The sequence below is a fragment of the Limulus polyphemus genome, unplaced genomic scaffold (genome assembly GCF_000517525.1).
Source record: "Limulus polyphemus unplaced genomic scaffold, Limulus_polyphemus-2.1.2 Scaffold1842, whole genome shotgun sequence".
NCBI lineage: Eukaryota > Metazoa > Arthropoda > Merostomata > Xiphosura > Limulidae > Limulus > Limulus polyphemus.
In genome coordinates this window covers 6,187-27,185 of record NW_013667452.1, presented here as the reverse complement: position 1 = coordinate 27,185, position 20,999 = coordinate 6,187, and the positions used below count along the sequence as shown (strand labels likewise).

General features: G+C 31.3%; 1 protein-coding gene across 1 annotated transcript in view; it reads right to left on the bottom strand.

Annotated features, from left to right (window-relative positions):
- LOC106465118 (phospholipid-transporting ATPase IA-like) overlaps positions 1 to 20,999 on the bottom strand; it is a gene marked incomplete at its 5' end in the record, with an annotated part of 177,451 nt that overhangs the window by 154,214 nt on the left and 2,238 nt on the right. Inside the window, 3 exons of the mRNA XM_013925316.2 lie at positions 3,975 to 4,102; positions 17,428 to 17,536; positions 18,293 to 18,349. Coding sequence (XP_013780770.2) covers positions 3,975 to 4,102; positions 17,428 to 17,536; positions 18,293 to 18,349 — 294 coding nt within the window. The remainder of the gene's footprint in view (positions 1 to 3,974; positions 4,103 to 17,427; positions 17,537 to 18,292; positions 18,350 to 20,999) is intronic.

Here is a 20,999-nt window from a genome sequence, read left to right as displayed (position 1 = left end):
TTAAATTGTGGCGGAATGCTACAAGTTCTTCAAATACCTATAGAATGATAGGTTCTTTTTTGTGAGTGTAAAACACTAAAATACACCATTCTGATATGCATTTATTGGTTACTGTGTAAGGGTGGGAATATAGGAAACAGGATGTTCATAAACCTTTACACACATTTACATCAATACTAACACTAACTCCTAATCACCCAGGAGGTCAACTAACATCCAAATACTTAACAAGTTTGTTGGATTGGATACAACTTTGTACAGAGCCACATCATAAATATTTTCTCTCACTTTTATAAAGTACTTTAGACAATTCTTGTTGCAACCACTATACTGTAAAGAAGCCACTAAATTCTACCCCACTGTGTTCTCAGAGCCGAGAGTCAAATAGACACTGTAGGTAACATCCGCTTATTGACTTATTGGATCAGCTCAAACTTTGTACAAAGTCATAATATAAGCATTTTATAATACTTTAGACAATTGTCATTGAAACCATTATACTGTCCACAAGTTGATAAATCCTACCCAACTGTGTTATCAAAGCAGGGAAGTTCTGGAAATTGTGCCGCATGAGCTTATTTCATACTGATGTTGCCAAACTAAGTAAGGAGGGGCAATTCATTGCTTTAAATTTAGCAAGTTTCTACTTCAGCGGCTAACAGTTGAAAAATAAGTGTGAAAAGATTAGAAGAAAATTTCAGGAATTTTACTTTGGAATTTAGTGATCCATACTGACAGTACTATTCATTTTGTTTTATCAAGTTTCTAAGTCAACTCCTATCAATAAAAATTACACCATAAAATAAGTGTGAGAAGTATAAACACTGACTTTAAGTCCTTTGAAATTTTGTTATCAATACTATGCATTTTATTTTGCACTTTGCAACCTTGATTTTCATTATACTTTGATAACTTGTCTTACAACCTGGAGAATCAAGTATAACGTTATAGTAGAGAAAATGACAGATTAAATACAAAGAATTACTGAAAAATGTTTGATATTTAATTATGAGTTTTTTTCATTTGTTTTATTTATTTATTATTACAAAAATAACTAAAACGTAAAAAAATAGAAACTTATTAGGTAAGATAAGGAAAAAAATCTTCAAACCCAATTCAAAGGTGAATAAAACAAAAAATTAATAAATATAAATAGATGTATGCTATTACAAGAATTAAGCAATTTAAAATAAACAATGTGGTTTCCTATTACAATTTGCAGTCATTCTAGAACAAAAGAAAGGGAAATTTAGATTTATTTCCTAATTTTTATTATGAGGTTGGTCAAATCAACTAATACCATGTAGAGATAGGGTAGAGAAAATAGCAGATAAAATGTAAAGTTTTACTGAAAAAACATTTTAAATGTATTTAGGAGGTTTTAGAGATTGTGCAAATGAAAATTGATATTTTTTAGGTGAAGAGAAATATTTTTCATCTTAACATGAAAATTACTTTGCACTCGGACGAGTAAAAAAAAACTTGACATATTCACGGATTTTTTCAATATAAAAGACTTGTAATGTTTACTGAATGTCTGCCAAATTTTGTGAAGATATGCATACTATATTAAAAGTTAGTAGTATCAAAACTATAACGACTTTAAACAAGTACAAAGTGGTCACGTGTTTAGTCAATTTGACTGAGCCTTTGTGGAAAAAGGATTAAATAGACACATTTTCCAAAGTTAGTACATGAAGTACTTGTCATATATACTAATACATCAAAACATGTGCTGTGGAAAAAGTATTTGTCATTGTTTGTTGTTTATTGGAGATTAATGGCACAAAGCATCAATGCCTATCTGGGCCAAGAGTATTTTGACAATGTTTGTAGAAAAAACATAGATTTGTGAATTTTGTAAAACATCAAGTTAATGAAGTTTTTACTTAAATAAGCTATGAAATGTTTTATAAATTTAATAGTTATGTGTTTTATGCTATGTATCAGAAATTTGAGGCTATATGGATTTTGGTATTTTGAAAATGGCACAGGTTATATATATATTCTGGAATTTTAGTTATCCATGTTTCAATCTGGAACTCATGTGCTTGGCTCAACCTTTCTTCGTCCAGTGGCCACCATTGTCTACCTCTTCCTTATTGACATCATTCACTAACATCACATGACATCAACAACTACACATGGTTTATCACCACAGCACTGACTGACTTTCTGTCGGTTTTCTCAGCTGGCTTGGGGAGGCATTCGTCACTCTCATCAAAAACAATGTGCTCGCACTTCTTAGTTTATCCTACTAAGCCCATTAGCTAACTCATACTTAAGTATATTCTACAGTTTCCCTTCCAAGAAGTGAAGAGAAAAAACAACTTTTTTACCACACCAGTCAGATCCTCCAATTGCTTTGGGGCACGAAAGAGTTCAAACCTAAATACCTGCCAAGATTTTTTGTTTGTTTTGTAGTTATCCATGAACTCTGTTGTTCTGGTTACACTACCATTTGATGTTAATTATAAAACTAAATATGCTAACTCTTTGTTTAAAAGAAGTGCAGAAGCTGCAAGGTTTTTTTTTTTACCAAAAGCTTGCTACTTGATGGTGAAAACAAATTAATGAGGAAGAAAAACTTGAGCATCTTGTATTCAAAATCTAAGTTTTAGTTTGTTTGAATTGCTCAGAAAGTAGATATTGAACACAAATCATCACACACACATTACTATTTAATCATTCAAGCCCTTACAGTTTGAGATTGGTTTTTCATATCAAAAGAGTATATTTCTGTGCTTCTAAGAAAAAAATGACTAAATAAAATCAGAAAAATTGTGATCATATGAAAGCAACACAGGTTAAAGACATTTATGAAACATCTATACACTAATTCTAAAAACTATTGTTCTCATCTTACAACTGATAGTTTCTACAATTTAGAAATAGTTGACACAAACACTAAACTACATAAATATCCATTATGTATACATACATACATATTTTTTAACAGAAGTTTATTATGTTTACACTTATATTTACCAAAAAAAAAAATTATTTTCAGCAGAAACCACAAATGAAAAATAATTGTCTAACAAAACCAAATTTTCAAAACTAGATTTAAAGGCTCAAACTTGCACATCAATAAGATCTAGAAATCCTGCTGAAAAATATCTGTATTCTGCCTAGAAAGTGGTACTAGAATGTTTTTGCACACCACCAAACAAGTATCTACAAACAAGAGACCAATGTTATGCCTTACAGGTCTTTGGATAATAATTAAAACCCAACTGCTGAAGTTGACATTCAAGCTCTCATTCCTGTAATTAAAGCATAAGGTCAATATACAGTTTTAACAGAAGACAAAAAATTAAATTTGCCTTCTATAGTTATTATGATAATACACTACATCACATAAACTTTTCCCCTAACCATTATGCTGTTAAAAATTTGAATTTAGCTATACAAATGATGTTAAATAGCTATGAATAAAACCTAACATGCATGTGTTAGCCATACATTTATCAGGAAGCAAATTACCAATCTGAAAGAAATTTTAAAATTTCTTGTGTTAAACTGCCATACTTTCTATATGATTCATCACTAGAACTTGAAGGGCAAGATTCTTGGATATTTAAATTCCTAGAACTGCAGAGGTTGGTGTAATTTTATTAAATTTCATTATTTTGTATTGCTTTAATGTATAGCTGCAGAATGGATTATATTCACTGTTTCTAACACATGAACTGAACCCTGAATCCTACAATACAAGTCCTCAATCTTACTGCTGAGTCACAAGAGGACTAAATATTATCAAACTTTGATATAATCCTTGTATATGGGTCTTTTAAAGTACTTTCTGATTTAGGATATTCAATAAATAAGAGAATAATGCAAGTTTTATTAAAATGACCCAAATTTAACAAATTGGATGTCTTAATTTGCTGGTGAATGAAACAAGGTATAACTGTGTTCACAAAACACATTCACTAGTATCCAATAAAACTACATAACAAAACAGGACTTACCATGTTTATAAAGATAGCTTGAATGAAACGAACAACCTCTAGAGTTACCTGAAGACTGATGGGTATCAAGTTGTTGTACAGAACAATGAAAGTTAAGAATGTATATCCAAAATTTATGCTGCTTAAATCTGTAAAAAATAATTGTATACAGAATGTTTTGAGCTCAATACTAAATAAAGCTAACATATGATTAGATAGCAATGACAAATCATGAAGGAATTACAAATAGCAGTACTTCTGATATCAATAAATCTACTCTTACAACAATGAAATCTTCTTGAAATCCTAGAATCTGAACTTCCACACAGTTAAGTTAAACTTGTTATGTCACAATTGTAAGTAATAAGTAAAGGTTTATACAAATGCATAATCATAACAAAATACTATTTTACTTTTGAAAAAATTATGTATACTAGTTATAAATATCAAAGCCACAATAAATAACTAAAACATGATTAAAACTATCAATATAAAAACATTATAAACTGAATTTTTTAAACTAAAATACTATAGCTATAACAAAATGTGGCTTAACAACATCTTGAAATGGAACCAATATGGATGTCACAGGATGAAAAAAATTTGTTTTTTAATATTACCAGAAATATTAAGGACATGTTCTAATTTATTAACAAGTATTACAACACTAGATGTAATAAGTATACTATATTTTGTAATACTAGAAATACATGTGAAATATTGCACTATTCGCCTTATTTTTACTTTATACTTCTAGAAATATACTATCCAATGCTTCCACAGTAGTCATTTTGTATCCCTAGAAATACACTACAGCAGTTTTTTCTTGGTCTTCATTTATGCATGGCTGGAAATATGATATAGCAATGTTTGCTTTATATTACATCATAAGAAATAAATCATACTCATGCTTTAACTATGTTATTTTGTATCATTTAAAACATAATGTAACACTCTTTGCTTAATACTGATTTCGTATTGATATAATTGTTTATAGCAAGTTTGTCACTATTCTCAAAGTGTTCTTTGTTTGAAGAAAGCACAAATCCTCCTGATTTTTTAAACAAGCTGATAAAGTCAGGGTCAAGGAGATGCAGCTAAGGAAACCAGAGTGGGGGAAGAGAACACATACTTTAAAAGCCTAGCATACACACGATAAGCTGAAGGAAAAAAATATCAGAAAAAAATTAAACTGTAGAGTCTAGAATAATAGAGGATAGAGTTATAACATTTTGTAAAATTAAAACAGACTTACAATTTCATTAAGGTAATGTTTCCTAGAATTATAATTTCAATGGTAATCCTTGTTAAGTAGTCAAAATACTTTCTGCTATCCTAGTATTACATATAAAGCATTTGAGCTTAACAAACCAATCTGTTGGTTTATTACATTGCTAGCATTAACAGGTTCATCACGGTTCGTTAATACACATATCACTGAATGTCTTTTTTTTAACTTACATTTTTGTTATTCTATGGAAAAAAATCTTAGCAGTTGGGCCAATAGATCTCTCCCTGCTGCCACATCCATGCAAGTTTACATATACTTATCTATTACTTTAGAGTCTTTCATTGCTGGATCCAAAATGTTTAATACTTTAATTTGACAGCGGTTTTGTTCAAGAAGATTAACAAGTTTTTCTTCCGATTTAAGCGATATATTTGATATAGAAAAAAACATTTTTCTTTGGCATATGTCCATTGTTAGGGTAATTATAAACACTATGGAAATTTGCAATAGTCACCTAAAATTTTTAAATGACTAAATAGATATAAGGCAGTTAGTAATAGCACCTACCACCAACTATTGGGCTACTCTAAACAAATAATGGGATTTAATTGTCACTCTTAAAATGTTTCCATGGTCCTTACAGCATGATTTTTAATTTTTTTAACACTAACAAGATATGAACTAGATACTTCAGATCTATGGCCTAGCAAGCTAAGCAGTAGACCAATTCTGACCCATGGCTTTAGTAATTCACGTAATGTGCATGCATGTGAGCCTGTTGATCTGATATAACTCTAGAGACATCTTTAGTATAAATATCTTTTGTAATTATAACATATATTTACAATATAACAGTCTTGTTTCTCTTGTACTGCTGGATCATGCTGTACCTTACAAGTATTGTTCAAAACTCTTTTGTTCTAGTAATAAAACTTTTGTCGCCAAGTCCATAAACATACTTATATAAAAAAATACTGAAAACTTTCATATTTGCTGTAGAAAAAGATGGTGAACTGAACAGTAAACCTTCAGCTACTATTTTTCTTTTTCTGTTTCATTTATTTCACATGGCAAACTATGTACGACTACATGTTTTTAATATAAACAGATTATATTCTGCCTCTTTGTTAATTAGCTTGATTTTTTTATTGTTCACATAAGATTGAAACTAATAATTACTAGGTTGGAAAATATTTCAAACACACAAAAATCTGTAAAGTTAAAACTGAATTATACAAACATTTTAACATTCTTACAATAAATTTTAGTCTTAAAATGTTTTTTTCACATTTCTTTACATTATAATATTACTTGGCTTATGTTTCTTAGATAATGTAAGTTCAAGGTATCTTTATCTTAAAAAAAATTATTTCAGTTCTCCTTAATCCTTCCATAGATTTACTTTTTGAAAATACAATAATGAAAACAAAATATTTGTGATAATAAATAATACTAATTATATAAAAATAAAACATGTACAATCTAATATTCAAAGTTAAAAAATTTAAACCTGTAAAATCATATGCACTTAAATTTTACATTTTTAGGATTAAATGAATTTCAAACAAAGACATAAATACTGATAACCTTTCCTTGTTGCTCTGAATGTCGTTGATGAAATTCAGAGCATGCACCAACTTACCCAGAATTCTCCATTCTTCCACCTTCCACACGACTTACTGCGTATGTGTCACAAGAACTTAGATAAGTTCTGCTTTCCTATCATAATTCAAATTTCTGAGTTGCAGTTATGATGAAAAACCATGAATTGTCCAGATTTAGGAGTTAGATGAAAATATAATTCAGGTTAAGTACCTACTTGATATTCATTTAATCCTAAAAATGTAAAATTTAAATCACATAGACTTACATCTCTGAAGTACTGCTCGCCAAAAAAAACCAAACTTAAAAAAAGATAGAAACTAGGGAGAATGAAAAGTATACAAAAAAAAATAAAGATTATGAAAAAGGAGGGGAAGAAAACTGAACCACAGTAAAGATGTGGTTAAGCAGAGTCAGATAAGAATCCAGAACCAGAAATATTCAAAAAAATGCATTCAAAGAAAAATGAGTGAAACAAACCAACAATATTTAAAGACTAGACCTAAGAATACTCGTAATGAAGAGATTCTTCTCAGCTAGCATGTCTTCACCCTTAAAGTCCTTTCATTAATACAAAAAGGAAGTCATGTGTTTACCTTTGGAGCCAACAATGGGAGTACAGTTAGGAAAAATACTATATCCTGTACCTGTATTGGAAGATTTTTTGGAGGAACAGACCATTCAAACATTACAAGCTGACATAATCCTGTGGCTTTAGCCCCATTTAACCACATCTGATAAAGCCAATGACTAATAAATTCAGCCTAATCAAAGAGCACTCAATCAAAACTAAATAAAGAGTACACATGTCTTTTGGATGTACCTCAACAACTCAAAGACAGTGCAATAGAAACTTCAAAGAAAATAGAAAACAAAAAAGAAAATTCAGATGTTTGTCATCCTGTTTGGAACTATGAGATATCAGTGAGAATAGGCATCCCACCTAGGATATCTGTAATACTCTGCAAGGATATGCATATAGAAATGAGAAAGGTACCTGCAGATACATCATCAGCCACCAGATCAAATTTTCTGTCCACTTCAAGAAGGCATCACTCTCTCATGAAAAACCAGCTTAGGGAGTGGAACTGTGTCTAGAATAAACACAGTAATTTAAAATTTCATATAAGAATCCCAACAGAATGATTCCCATAAATGTAGAATCTTCTGAGAGAAAGAGAGACTGTAAATTATTCCTATGTGACAAACACAGGGGTAAGTAATGACATATGAAAGTCCCAGCTGTAATAAAGTGTATAAACAAAAATTTCTCAAGACAAGAGAGACTTTTTCTTTCTTTTTTTATATTATTCAGTAGAATGACTTGTCAACTGCAGACACCCTTGTAATTGTTAACAAGGGTGTTGAGCAGTATAGAAATGCCTGGGTTGCCATAGGTATGGACCCAAGTAGTAAATAAGCAGGTAATACAACTGTTATGGATTCCATCTGGCTTGGAGAAATGGCAAACAGAATCCCAAAGTTGAAGAGACAGCAATATGACATAAATAGAATTGTATAAGTATATTTAAATACATCAATATGTTAGTCATTAAGTTATTCTCTAATAATGGGTACCAAAATCAGGAAGTCTAAGACATTGTCAAATGGCAAGTTTATGATATATAACCCAAATTCAGTTACTAAGGTGTTTACATCATGGAAAATGGTTCAAATATACAAGCCAATTCATAAGGATGGATAGAGCAAGGTCCATAGAGTGAGATTCAACATAAGGTCTAAATAATTTTTTTTTCAATGGGACATAGTAAATAGTCTTTGAAAGGAGAATCTGGGTCAGTTAGGGTTATGCTAACACAACTGGTGAAAAACAGTAGTTACCTTCCCTCACATCCCAATGTCTTCATTTGGTTCCTAGAATTTAAAAAAATGTAGGAGGAGCATCGAAGGCATAAATGTCAGATCTTCTCTTACCTAAAGCAGTAACAGAAGAAAATATCTTCAGCGAAAGATAATAGAACAAGAAAGTTGCTAAAGTTTCAAAACAACAAGAAGCAAGAGATTGTATTTAAAAGACATGAGTCAACTGAGGACAGTGTCAAGGTCTAATGATAAAATAAGCAAAAGGCTCTAAAAAAATCAGTGAAAAGTGGAGATGAGAGAGAGAGAGAGATGACTTTTTGGCGATATCTAAGTGTGGTAGTTTTATAAAAAGAAATCATATAAGCCATGATCACGAAATAAGAATATGAAGAATGAAGTAATCTGTTAAAGAGTTTGAGAGAGACAAAATATAACTTATATGACATTACCTCTAAACTCTTTACATGGTCTCAGTAATTTTGACCAATCTTTTAATCATGAATCTGTATACACTATAACTTTTAATTTAGTAAGTGCACCTATACAAAATTTGGCAAGCTTTTTGTAAACATTACAAATCTGTTGTACACAAATATTAAATGTTTTAATAAAGTATTTCTATGAAAGATTTGTCTATGAATTTATAAAGCTTTTAATGAGTCTGTCTGAGTGCAAGATGATTTACATGTTAAAAATAAAAACACTTTTTAAATCTCAATTTTTTAATTTCAATTGCCTAACCTACAAAATCTCTTAAATTAATATAAAAAATTTTTTCAATAAAACTTTACATTTTTTTGTTATTTTTCTACCCTAACAACTGTATTGACTTTGATCAATTTGACTGATCTTGTAACCACCATATAATAATAAAATATGAAATAAATCTAAATTACCTGTCTAGAATGACTGTACATTGTAACAGACAATTACATTATTTATTTTTACAGCCAAGGCTAATAAATTTTTCAGTTAGTTTTACTTCTATATAGTTGCACTTAAACCCTCTCGGAGAATGGAGATAGCTCTATTATTATAATGGGCAGCTTTGTGTAAACAAATGAGTTACCAGTACATGTATTCAAATTACACAAGCAGGCCTCACATCCTTAGCACATGGCTACAGAGTATGTTTTCACTTAATTTCATTCAAGTTTTCTTATCTAACCTAATAAATTTCTAATTTCTACATTTTAGTTAATTCTATAGCAATAAATAGAAAATTTACATAAAAAAACAAGAGATTTAATACTTCTGTCCAAAATCTTGTCTTTTTCAAACAAACTTTCTTTTGCACTCAAGTCGTAGTGATATGAGAGAAGTCACGTAAATCTTTAGGCCTAGATTTTAGTAAAAACAGTATGGTCTCAGAATTTTTTTCAATTTCAAATCAGCAACTTGTATTATGAAATACTGCCATGAATATAAAGAAATGAGTCCTAAAACTAATATAATTTATCTGGCTTTCTAACAGAGATAGAAGTACATTAAATAATTCCCCTATATGGTCAAGCAGATTTCCAATGCTGGAACATAAAGAAAAGAATGCCTAACTGTTCAAAACACATTATCCTAATGGTTTCAAGCCCCATTAAATTCAGTAAATTGAATTATTCTTTTTCTGTTAATTAGAAATAATCCAATAGCAAATGTCAGAAAGAATCAAGGACATTTTTTGAAAACAGAATGTACTTAGTTTGGCATGACATATGGCCTCCAGTTTATTGCTTATATCTCCTTAAAACAAAAAGCTTTGTGGTTACTTATTACCAGTTTGGCTCAAGGAATGTAAAGTATAAGTGAGAAAATCATTAAAAAGTTAGTTCATATAGGGAGTAGAAGAAACGGGCAATTCAGAATAAAAAATGGTCCCGTGATACATAGAAATGAAGAATGATAATTATATAAATAATTTCTTTTGAAATTAAGAAACTAAAACTTATATAATATTAAATTTTGAATCACAAATTGTGTTTTAATGCTAAGTTTATTGACATACATTGATAATAAAGTTATTTCATTCAATTTTGAATGCAACTCTGTAAAAAACTTTTGACATGTGCACTTGACCCATTCATGCTCGGAGAGTTAATATAGCCCAGCAAGACTTGTAGAAGGCCAGAAATGAATGCAGGAAAGAATGTGAAAACATTCAACTTACTCAATAACAGAATCCAGCTTCTCTAATAAATGAACACATAAAGCCAGAGATGAATGCTGGAAAGAACATGAAAACATTCAAGCTACTCGAGAAAAAAACTTAGCTTCTCTGATAAATGACACATACATATTAGCCAGCTGTACAGCTGCATATGATGAACATCATTCTGGAAGATGTACATTTATGAATGGTATAGAAGATGTCTCAAAAGAAGTAATAGAATGGAACCCCTTTGAAATAAATGCAGCAGGAGAAATCACAGTTGAAACACCAAGTGTTAAGCAACAAGAACTAGATATTTTGATGAACTGACCTTGCCCAATACTCAAGAAAGATGAAGTGGAAGGCAGGCAACAAAAACAGATTCTCTCAAGATTGGATGAGTCACTCACAAGATATAGCCAGCTAAGTGGTCCAATGAGTGTAAGTGACTAAATGCACAAAAGGGTTAGAATAACCTCTTCACATGTATCCACCTGATAATGCTGCATTGTTGCATTTGAATGAGCATACAATAACCCACCACCAATATAAGTGTGACACAACTTCCCAGCACAGCTGGCTCCCTCTATACTGATTCTTCATTTATCACTTCAAGATTAGGCAAGAAAGTAAGATGCACTGGAAGGTGAAGAGGAAGAGTGGGATATGTGATCGAAGGTAAGTATCTATAGTAAATACCTTGAAATGGTGGAGGGACTGGTGCAAAATTTTACCTAGATGAGCCCCCTGTGGACAGCATCCAAAGAGAACCCATAGAGAATGACATCCTATACCTTGGAAGAATATAGGGGTACACTTTTGGAAGACTGCACTTAATCTATACCAGGGTACACTCTTTGCCAGAAAGGAAATGTTGAAAGGATGGGCAGAAGATACAAGATACAAAAAATCCAAAACCTACATCAGGCTTTAGGAAGTGATATGTATATGTAGTGTGGCCAGGGTGCATCAGACTGTCCATGGAATTCAGCTTCCAAACCAAAACAGGAGGAAGGTCCCTACCATCTTCACCTGAAGTCCAGTGAGGCAGAATGGGAAAGTATTGTCCACCCTGCAACTGAATGAGGACTCATATTGATTGGTCCTGCACCAATCCAACATCAAACAAACTGGGAACACGACTTCTAGGTAGCAGTAGAATGGGGGAAAGCTGACCAGGGTGTTGAACTGCACTACATGGATAGAACACCACTGCCCTACTCTATACAGAATGCAAGTGGTCCCATTCATAAGGCAACCTCCACAATCCACACCCCAGAAGTAAGAAGCCAATGAGTGAGTTATGTGACAAATATGATGGAAATACCACTATGCTTCTGCATCCATTCAAAAATAAGCTAAACAGATAAGTTGTTAGACCTATCCAGTGAGAGCAACAGGAGAAAGACTGCTAGTGGGTGAAGGATTTCACATAAATAAGAGATGTGATAGGGAACCACAAAAGAAAGAAGTGCAGACCAAATAATAATGGACCACATGAACAGGACAGAGGAGCCAATTAGGATTCAAATGAGAACAGAAATAAGAAGGGAAGGAAGAGATATAGGGGTGAATGCACTTCCATCCTAAGCACATTTTATGGAGAAAAGCACAATCCAGAAAAAGAAGGATATAGGAGAAATGGAATGCTGATGACCACACAGGTGAGGAAGAGAAGGAAATAAGTTATAAGGGACAGATGGTAAAAGGAACAAGAAGCCAAAGATTCAAAGAGACGTAGGGCAAGAGCATGGAGAACAATATTAAGGACCCAGTCAGATAGGCCAGAAGGGGAGGACTGAGGAAAAACATAATGGAAAAACCAGAAAGTAGTCAAGAGAACCACCTAGTAACCAGCAACAGTTGAGACAGACGAGCCCTTGGTCAAAAAGCCATATGAAGACCATCAGTAGATAGGGATCACAAGGATGAGAAGGTGAGAAGGATTGATGCCAAGACCAGCAGCAATAAGTATATCACTCTCACTGATAAACTCCTAAGGAGAATGGGTGAACAGAATAGGACAGGAAGAATGCTACATGTGAAGAGAGTCCTCACAAAGGACTGGACAAATCCCACACATAAAGTCAGAGTGATGACATGGCTAGATAGAAGAGAGAAGTATGAGGCTGGAGAATAAGGGAGTGAGACAGTGGGCCAGCCAATAGGGTGCCACCAGAAGGACCCAATAAGGAGTGTCCCAAATGAAGGAGAGAACTTGAGGGATGAGACAAACAGGAGTAAGCACAGAGAAAGATATTTGATCATTCCTAAATGAATACATCCACTGCCAGTGCTGATGTCTGTGGAACAGGCAACCCGAAAGGGTAAACTTACCATTGTCATAAATGGCATAGACATTGAAGTGAAGAGTGCCCAAATGAGAGCAAAGCCATAAAAAATTATGAGGATTGAGGGACCACTCCAAAAAAAAAGATCCTGAGAGAGGTTTCATTGATCATGTATAGCCCACAGTAAAAGATGAATGTGAATTAGATCATAGATGATAAGAGGTTCCAAGAAAACCCAAGTCCTCGACAGACAGAGAACCTCTGGTGGAAGAGAAGGAGAGGATAGAGCTGTGGAAACCAAACCTTCTATGGCCTGCAAATGCAGCAGAGAAGCTGTGCCCTGCTGAGATTGGAAGTGAAGTGGGGGGGATACCTTGCAACAGTACAAGGGGAACTGCAGCTAAGGAAGACTGCCAGGAATAATTTGATACTAAATACAGGAATCAAGAAAGTGAGTGTAACTGATAGCTAGTAATTACTCTGAAAGAGAAAATCTCAAAATGAAATAATTATAAATCATGATGTGCAGGGCAGAAAATTCATAATGAATCAAAATAGAACACCACATCAAAGGTTCCTCCAAATATAACACTGAAAGTTAAGAAACTGAGAAATAAAATGAATAAAGGAAGATTACTCCACTAAAAGGCTATTAGCTATTGTCAGTAATAACCCAAAAGTCAGAAGGTGGAAAATACAAAGATTTAAAAATTAAAATCCCACATGATATTAGCACCCTCAGAAACAAGGGAAGTTTAAACAGAACAGCAGACACCAAATGGTATATGCACAGTCTGTTTATTAATTAAAATTAGCCAATTGAAATCAGACAAAAAACAGAGTAAAAAATTATGAGTATCAACAGTTTTAATAATTTAGTCAAGAACAAAACATAAACTTAACATTTACTATTTTTCCCAAATGGCATCATAACTTAAACCACCAACAAAAAAATTCTGCTTTATACCTAGATACCTACAATAAGAATTAATGAAGAAATTACAATCAAAACTTTCTTTTCTACAAAAATCTACACTTCAAAAAAAATTTTCAAATTCTTTAAACCTAAGTCATCCTCAAGTATAAAAGAATAACCCCAAAGCTCATATTTAAGAGTAATTTTGACATCTTCCACCATTACTACTAGCTTAAACTTGGATGTCTGATTGAAATAAACCTATGTCATACGATCAATTCTCAGTTTTGATATAAGTAGGTAGTTTGATCTGATTAGAAGTTAATATTGATAGGAAATTTCTTCTAAAATAAGAGTGAGTTGCACTGGATCAAGTGAAGAATATGGTCAAGGAAATAATTCTGGTTCAGTAAGACAAAAAATAAACAAATATATATATTAACTCTATTCTATTAAGGAAAACAGATATCCTACTAATATTGTTCTAAACATAACATTAATTCATGATAATTATTCTTTATAAATTTCTTTAATAAAATAAGTTGATATTTAGAAAAGGTCCTTTGGTCTTTTTGATTTACATCAGTGACATAGATGAAGGAAGACTCAATTTGCAGATGATATTAATGTATTTGGTGTTGCTAGCTGTGAAGAGGATGCTGCTGCTTTACAAAAGGATTTAGTGAGTTGGGAAAAATAAATGGCAGATGGGTTTTAATTATAATAAATGCATTATAATGCAAGTAGGTTATCATAATTTGAATTATAAGTATATTTGGATGGGAATAACTTTGACAGTGTTATGAAGGAAAGGGATCTTGGTGTAATAATCGATCAGTCTCTAAAGCCATCCAAGCAGTGTGCTGTTGCTAGTGGTAGGGCAAATAGGATTTTAGGTTGTATCTACAGAAATATTGAATACAAGTCTAAAGAGACCACATTTGGAATACTGTGTTCAGTCTTGGGCTCCTTACTTTAGGAAAGACATTGAATTGTTGGAAATGGTTCAGAGAAAGGCTACTAGAATGATACCTGGGATGGAAAGGTTGTTATATGGGGAGATGTTAAGATCTTTGAAATTGTTTTCTCTTGAAAAAAGAAGAGTTAGAGAGAATGTGATTGAGGTGTTTAAGATTATACAGGAAATTGATAGTGTTGATGCATCATCTTTTTTTTCATATTTAACGGTGAGAATAGTAGGACTAGGGGACACAAATATAAATTTTGGCAAGGTAGGAGTCATCTTCAGTTAAGACAGTTTCATTTTTCTAATAGGGTGGTTGGCCTTTAGAATGGGTTGCCTTCGAATGTTGTAAAGGCAGTGAGTTTAAGAATAAGCTTGATAAGGATATGAATGATAAGGGCTGGCTTTAAGATTTTTGTTTTAATTATTTTGATTTAGTTTAGAGGATGGAACAGTGAAGATGGACCAATAGGTCCCATGTTGTCCCAAAACATTATGTTATGTTAACTACTTGAATTGTACAAAATAAAACATTTTGTAAACCAGATTCCTATAAGTGTATTAACTGAGAGATTTATCTGTCTCTCTAGAAGTTAAGATTCATTCAGTAAACCAAATTTCACATACCAGTCTTTCCCATTACTCTCAATCTTCCTCACTAGCATTTTCAGACAAGTATTTTAAAAATTAGCAAAGATTCTGACCTGTATCTATTCTCAAGTTGAAACTTATATTTGTTGTCTTTCCAACAGAAGAAAATATTTTTGCTTAGTCCTGAATATAAGATTTCTGTTTCTTAAAGGTGCCTGCTATCTGTGTATCAACACTCATGGGTCTTTGATATAAGTGACTGCATTTTGAATTAAAATTTGAAGTTCATTAACAGTGTAGGAGAAAAATATTTATTATGGATTAGAATTAGTCATTTTATTAAATTTTTAACACAAACTCTAGTTCAAAGCTAATGTTAAATTATGTTAGCCTTGTGAAAAGTCAAAAAATAAAATTTCATATTATTATGTCATTACTTTTCAAGCTAGGACAAAGTACAGCCTGTGACCCTTTATGGTAAAAAAAGTATATGTAAATTCTTCAATATACAGGAGAAAACTCACAAAGTAAATATGAATTAAAATTTGATAGGTAATTGTTTTACAGAGATTGAAACTTAAGTCAGTCAGAAGTCTATAAATAATGAGAAACAGAGTATACAAAATCATGCACGAAAGAAAGTATACTGTCTTTCAAATTGAATGCAAGTCCCACAATCAATAAAAAACAAGATGACAGCCTAAGTATGTGTTATAACACCATTTGACTGAATAATCACTGGAACATACACTAAAAAAATACAAAGATTCTGACATAAGTTACAAAGCTAGCTCTCCTAGAGCCTTCTCAATTAGTTTTCATGAATTTGCAGAGCTTTCTTAATAGTGTTCTGGATTTCTTCCAACTTTTCTCAAAGAGAAGGTGATTTTAAAAATAACACAGGTATTATAAGCTGGCAGAGAAAGTGTAACAATACAGCGTGTACTTAAAAATATTTTATTATAATGCAGGTAATGTTTCACAAACAAAGTTTTATCCACTTTTGTCTACAACAGCACTAATAACATAATAATTATTCTATTCACTTCTGAAACAATGGTTATTTGTGGAAGTAAACCTTGGAATATTTCATTGTAATTTTTTATCAGCATCATCATGAACTCATCTTTGAATAACAAACAAGGAAGATTAATTCATTCTCTGACAATGCTGAAAATGCTAAATTCCTGTTCCAGTTCACTCATTTCATTTACCAGAAAAGAATATCCAGAATATGTTTTGGACTAGTGAACAAAACATATTCATAACTTTGAAAATTGCTGAGCTGTACATACTGATCAATGCTAACTGTGCATATTAGCTATTTCATTGTTGTACACAAACGTTCTAGGTCTATGTAAGTACAACTATAATTACAACATATTTCAGTGATATTAGAAAAATAAATAACTCCAAAAAAGTTATAACCTTAAATTATGTGCAAGTGAAATACCACAAGTATGTGAGTTGAAAAACAAGTACACACCACATACTTGTAACAACAGCAAAAACATCAGCATACTTTATGTTCTATACAAAAAAACAAAAAAAGAAAAAGAAAGAAAAAAGAAAAAAAAAAGGATATGAGATTATAACTTCTAAAACACATCTTTGGTATCCTGACAAACAAGTTTTCTCAAAAGATGTTTTTAATAATTCATTGTTTCTTAAGAATGGTATTCTGTATTTCAGTCAATATACAGACAAACTCCTCTGATCAACTTACCAGGTAAATTTATGTATATCAGATATATATATATTAACACTTTGGCAGCAGAGGGAGAAAACAAATACATAGCAAGTATTTTAACTTGCTGGAGGTATCAAAGAACGAAACATTCACTGTATCAATTAGTATTATAAAATTTAAAAATTACGTGCATTTTAGATTACCAGAAAGCTTTGAACTTACCATCTAAACCTAAATACCAATCTGACTGTACATGAGCTCTTGTCCAGATCTCACTAGCTATTGAACTGATTAGGCACAAAATCACAAGCAACAAGAACATTGACAGGATCTGAAATTTTATAAAAATCAGGTATAAGGTTTCAATTTTAAAACAAAAGAAATGTAACATCAAAATGTTAAGATCAATACAGGTATAAAGTCTCCTTATTAAGAACAAAGATCTTGCAATTTGTTAAGATCAGTAACTGTCAGATGAGTACAAATGAGGCATTCTCAATTTATTTATTTTTTTAATGTTTCACAAGAAACACTAACCTCGCTGCCTTTCTGACAGATGGTGTATTAAGCAAAAGGCAGAGGACTGAGAAAAGTATTAGTCATTTTGAAGTATTATGGGCTTGTTTTGAAATGATCCCTTGCAGTTTTAAACTGGTAAATGGGGTTGGGGGATAGTTAAATAAGTTATTTATTATTTATTCACTTCAACAGGCTTGTGCCTGTGGCTTAAAATATGTATATGGTACAAAACAAATATATATATATATATACATGTAGAAATTAAAAGTAATATATATATTAGACAAAACAGATAAATATGAATAGCACACTACGCTGAATATTTATGAATAGTCTTTTCCCTGTGTAACAAAATCCTCAATATCACTTCTGTACAAACATATTTAGTATCATGATTAGCTTAATACTGCTTAAAAAATTCAGATATAAATATAAGATCCTAACAATGTGTGTATTTTTTATGCATTACAAGAGAATACAAAACTCTTAAACAATACTTTATCCCTGTACATTTAAAACAGCACAAAGTATGCAAATGACAAGTGAAAATAATGACCATATACCTTACCTGAGTATTAGTGATTTTGTCTACAGATGACCTTTTCAAAGGGGCAGAGGTAGAATTCTAAATCAAGAGCACAATTCATGTTAATAAAAAATATTTATATTTTTTTAATTCTAGAAATTCAAAAGAAGTTATAAAAATAATGGTGAGTGATTAGATCTAACATTTATGCCAATTTTAAAACAATGTTTGTAAAAATAAATTATATGTTTATTAAGTTACCAAATAAAACTTAAAAATGTAACTTGTGGCATATGTACAAATGTAGAAAAAAACTGTAAATAAAAAAAAATTATGATTTTGGTAAAGATGCAGCAAAAATGCATTGTACAAAGCCACTTATGTACTTGATCCTACTTCATTATCTCTATGATTACCGGGTACTACACTTTTTAGAACCTAACGTCACTATTGTTATATACCATTCCAAAAATAAAACTAGTGATTGAAATTGTTTGAAATTTGACAAGAATCTTCCTAAAAGTAAGTAGTTTCAGAAAAATGTTTAATTTTGATTGTTTCTACTATTTCTAACAAACATTCATAATTTTATGTAACTATTTCCACTTGGACTCTCAATAGTTCTCCCGCAAGATGATTTTCATTTAGAGTATAAAAAATACTATTTATTATCTTACTGTTTTCACATTTCATTTGCATAATCTCTAGAACCTGCTAAATGCATATCAAAAATTATTTTGAAGTAAATGTTTATATTTTATTTTCCATTTTCTCTACTAAATCACTAACTCTAGCTATTATCATCAATGTACAGTGCAAAATGAAATGTTCAAAATTAAGAAATGGAAATATGTACTTACTTTTTATTTTTTTGTTGAATAATCTTAAAATAACTTCTTTGGGTCATATGCATGATTTTACATTTTTACCTTTTCACTTATAGTTAATTTTTAATATTTTATTTTCCTTTCCAATTCTTTATCTTTTATTACTAATGTCAAAATGTGAATTGGAGCGTACAGGCAATATAACCTTGCAATCAGCAGAGACACTTTAACCTTCAGCAAAATGCTTGCACATGCCTATTTTTATAACCCTTAACCAGTGAAACAACAAGTAGAAAACTTATATAGTCATTGAACTTTGCAAATGTGAATTTTAAAACACAAATATTACATAATTAACTAAAATATAAAAGTATATCCTAAATGCAAGATAATTGTCTTTCAAACTAATATGTATAAGGCGAGAAAAAATTATCAAGTGCTAGGGACACTGATCTCAACAATGGATTTAGCAGCAGTTCGCTTGTCATTTGAAAAATAATTTATTGTCTACATTCCTTTCTAGCCCGGAGAAATCTGCTCTTTCTATTGGTTCTAAGCATGCCATTCAAGTCTAGAAAAGACTTTCACTTAGCAACAGGTTACTATGGAATGTGGGCATGGCACCTACCAAAAAGGAAAAAAGTAATAAGCTCCTTCTTGGAATGTTAACCATTATAAAATTAAACTAAAATTTAGACTTTGACCTTGTACTTGAAGAAGCTCATCTAGACTGTCATAGAGGTAGTGAGACAAAACTGAACAGAAACATATGCAACCAAATCTAAGATATTTCAACTTCATTTCGAAATAAAGGAATAATAACTTGGATAATATAAAACCTTGAATTATAACATATTTGATAATGCTAATTTCATTAAAAAAAATTGGTTAAACTTAGTTTTGAATGTAACTCAGTAACACTTTGTGAAATGTGCAGAATGGTATCTAAAAAGTGTAGCGGTTGTTAAAGGATTATACAACATAAAGTTGATGAACTTCACTCAAGTTGCTTATAAGCCAGTTTTGTTGAACTAAGAACAATATCCGAAAGAGAAACAGGGGATTCACAATGTCTGAAATCTGCCTGATCTTTATGAATGGCCAATAATGATAAAAGAAGAGTCACATTATGTTAATCACAACTACATGCCAATCTAGTAAAACCAAGGATAACTAGAAGAAAGTTCTGACATTTGACTTCAACCAACACCTAGCTACTGCCTGAGAATTGCTAAAAAGCCAATAAAAGGAGCCAAAACTCTGCCAAGAAGAAGCCTTGGTGTTTCACCAAATTGAGCCAATCCTGTAAAATGAAACAGCTTTGAAGAAGCAAGTAGTCCAAAAGTCAGTTAAAACACCAACAAGTTTTTCTCTTACATTACAGCTGTTTTAACCATTGCTTTGTGTATCTATATTTTATGTTGTAGCTTCATCTTTCCATAATGTACCACAGTTCCTAAAAATTAGGAAAAAAAGAGAATGCCAAACCAATCGTTTCATTAATGTTAGTGACAATATTAATTGTATTAAAGTCTATTTAAAGTATGATTACTGTGTTTTTGTGATGACTGACTACACTGAGTAATTAAGAAAAAAAAGACTACAATGACCAACTATACAAGATAAAAAATAGTATTTTTACACTTAACATGAAAATCATCTTGCAGGTGAACTATTAAGAGTCTGAGTGCAAATAACTAAATTAAACAACGAATTTATTTCTATTACAAATAGTAGATAAAATTAAATATTTTATTTTTCTGAAACTACATACTTTTAGGAAAGTTCTTGTAAAATTTCTAACAGTTTCATCCACTCGCTTTATTTTTGGAACAAAATTTAAGAGATACAGAACCTACTTACAATGTTAGTAAGTTAATGTAAAAGGGTTAAACATTAACTGTTTTCAGCATGGGCTTGGT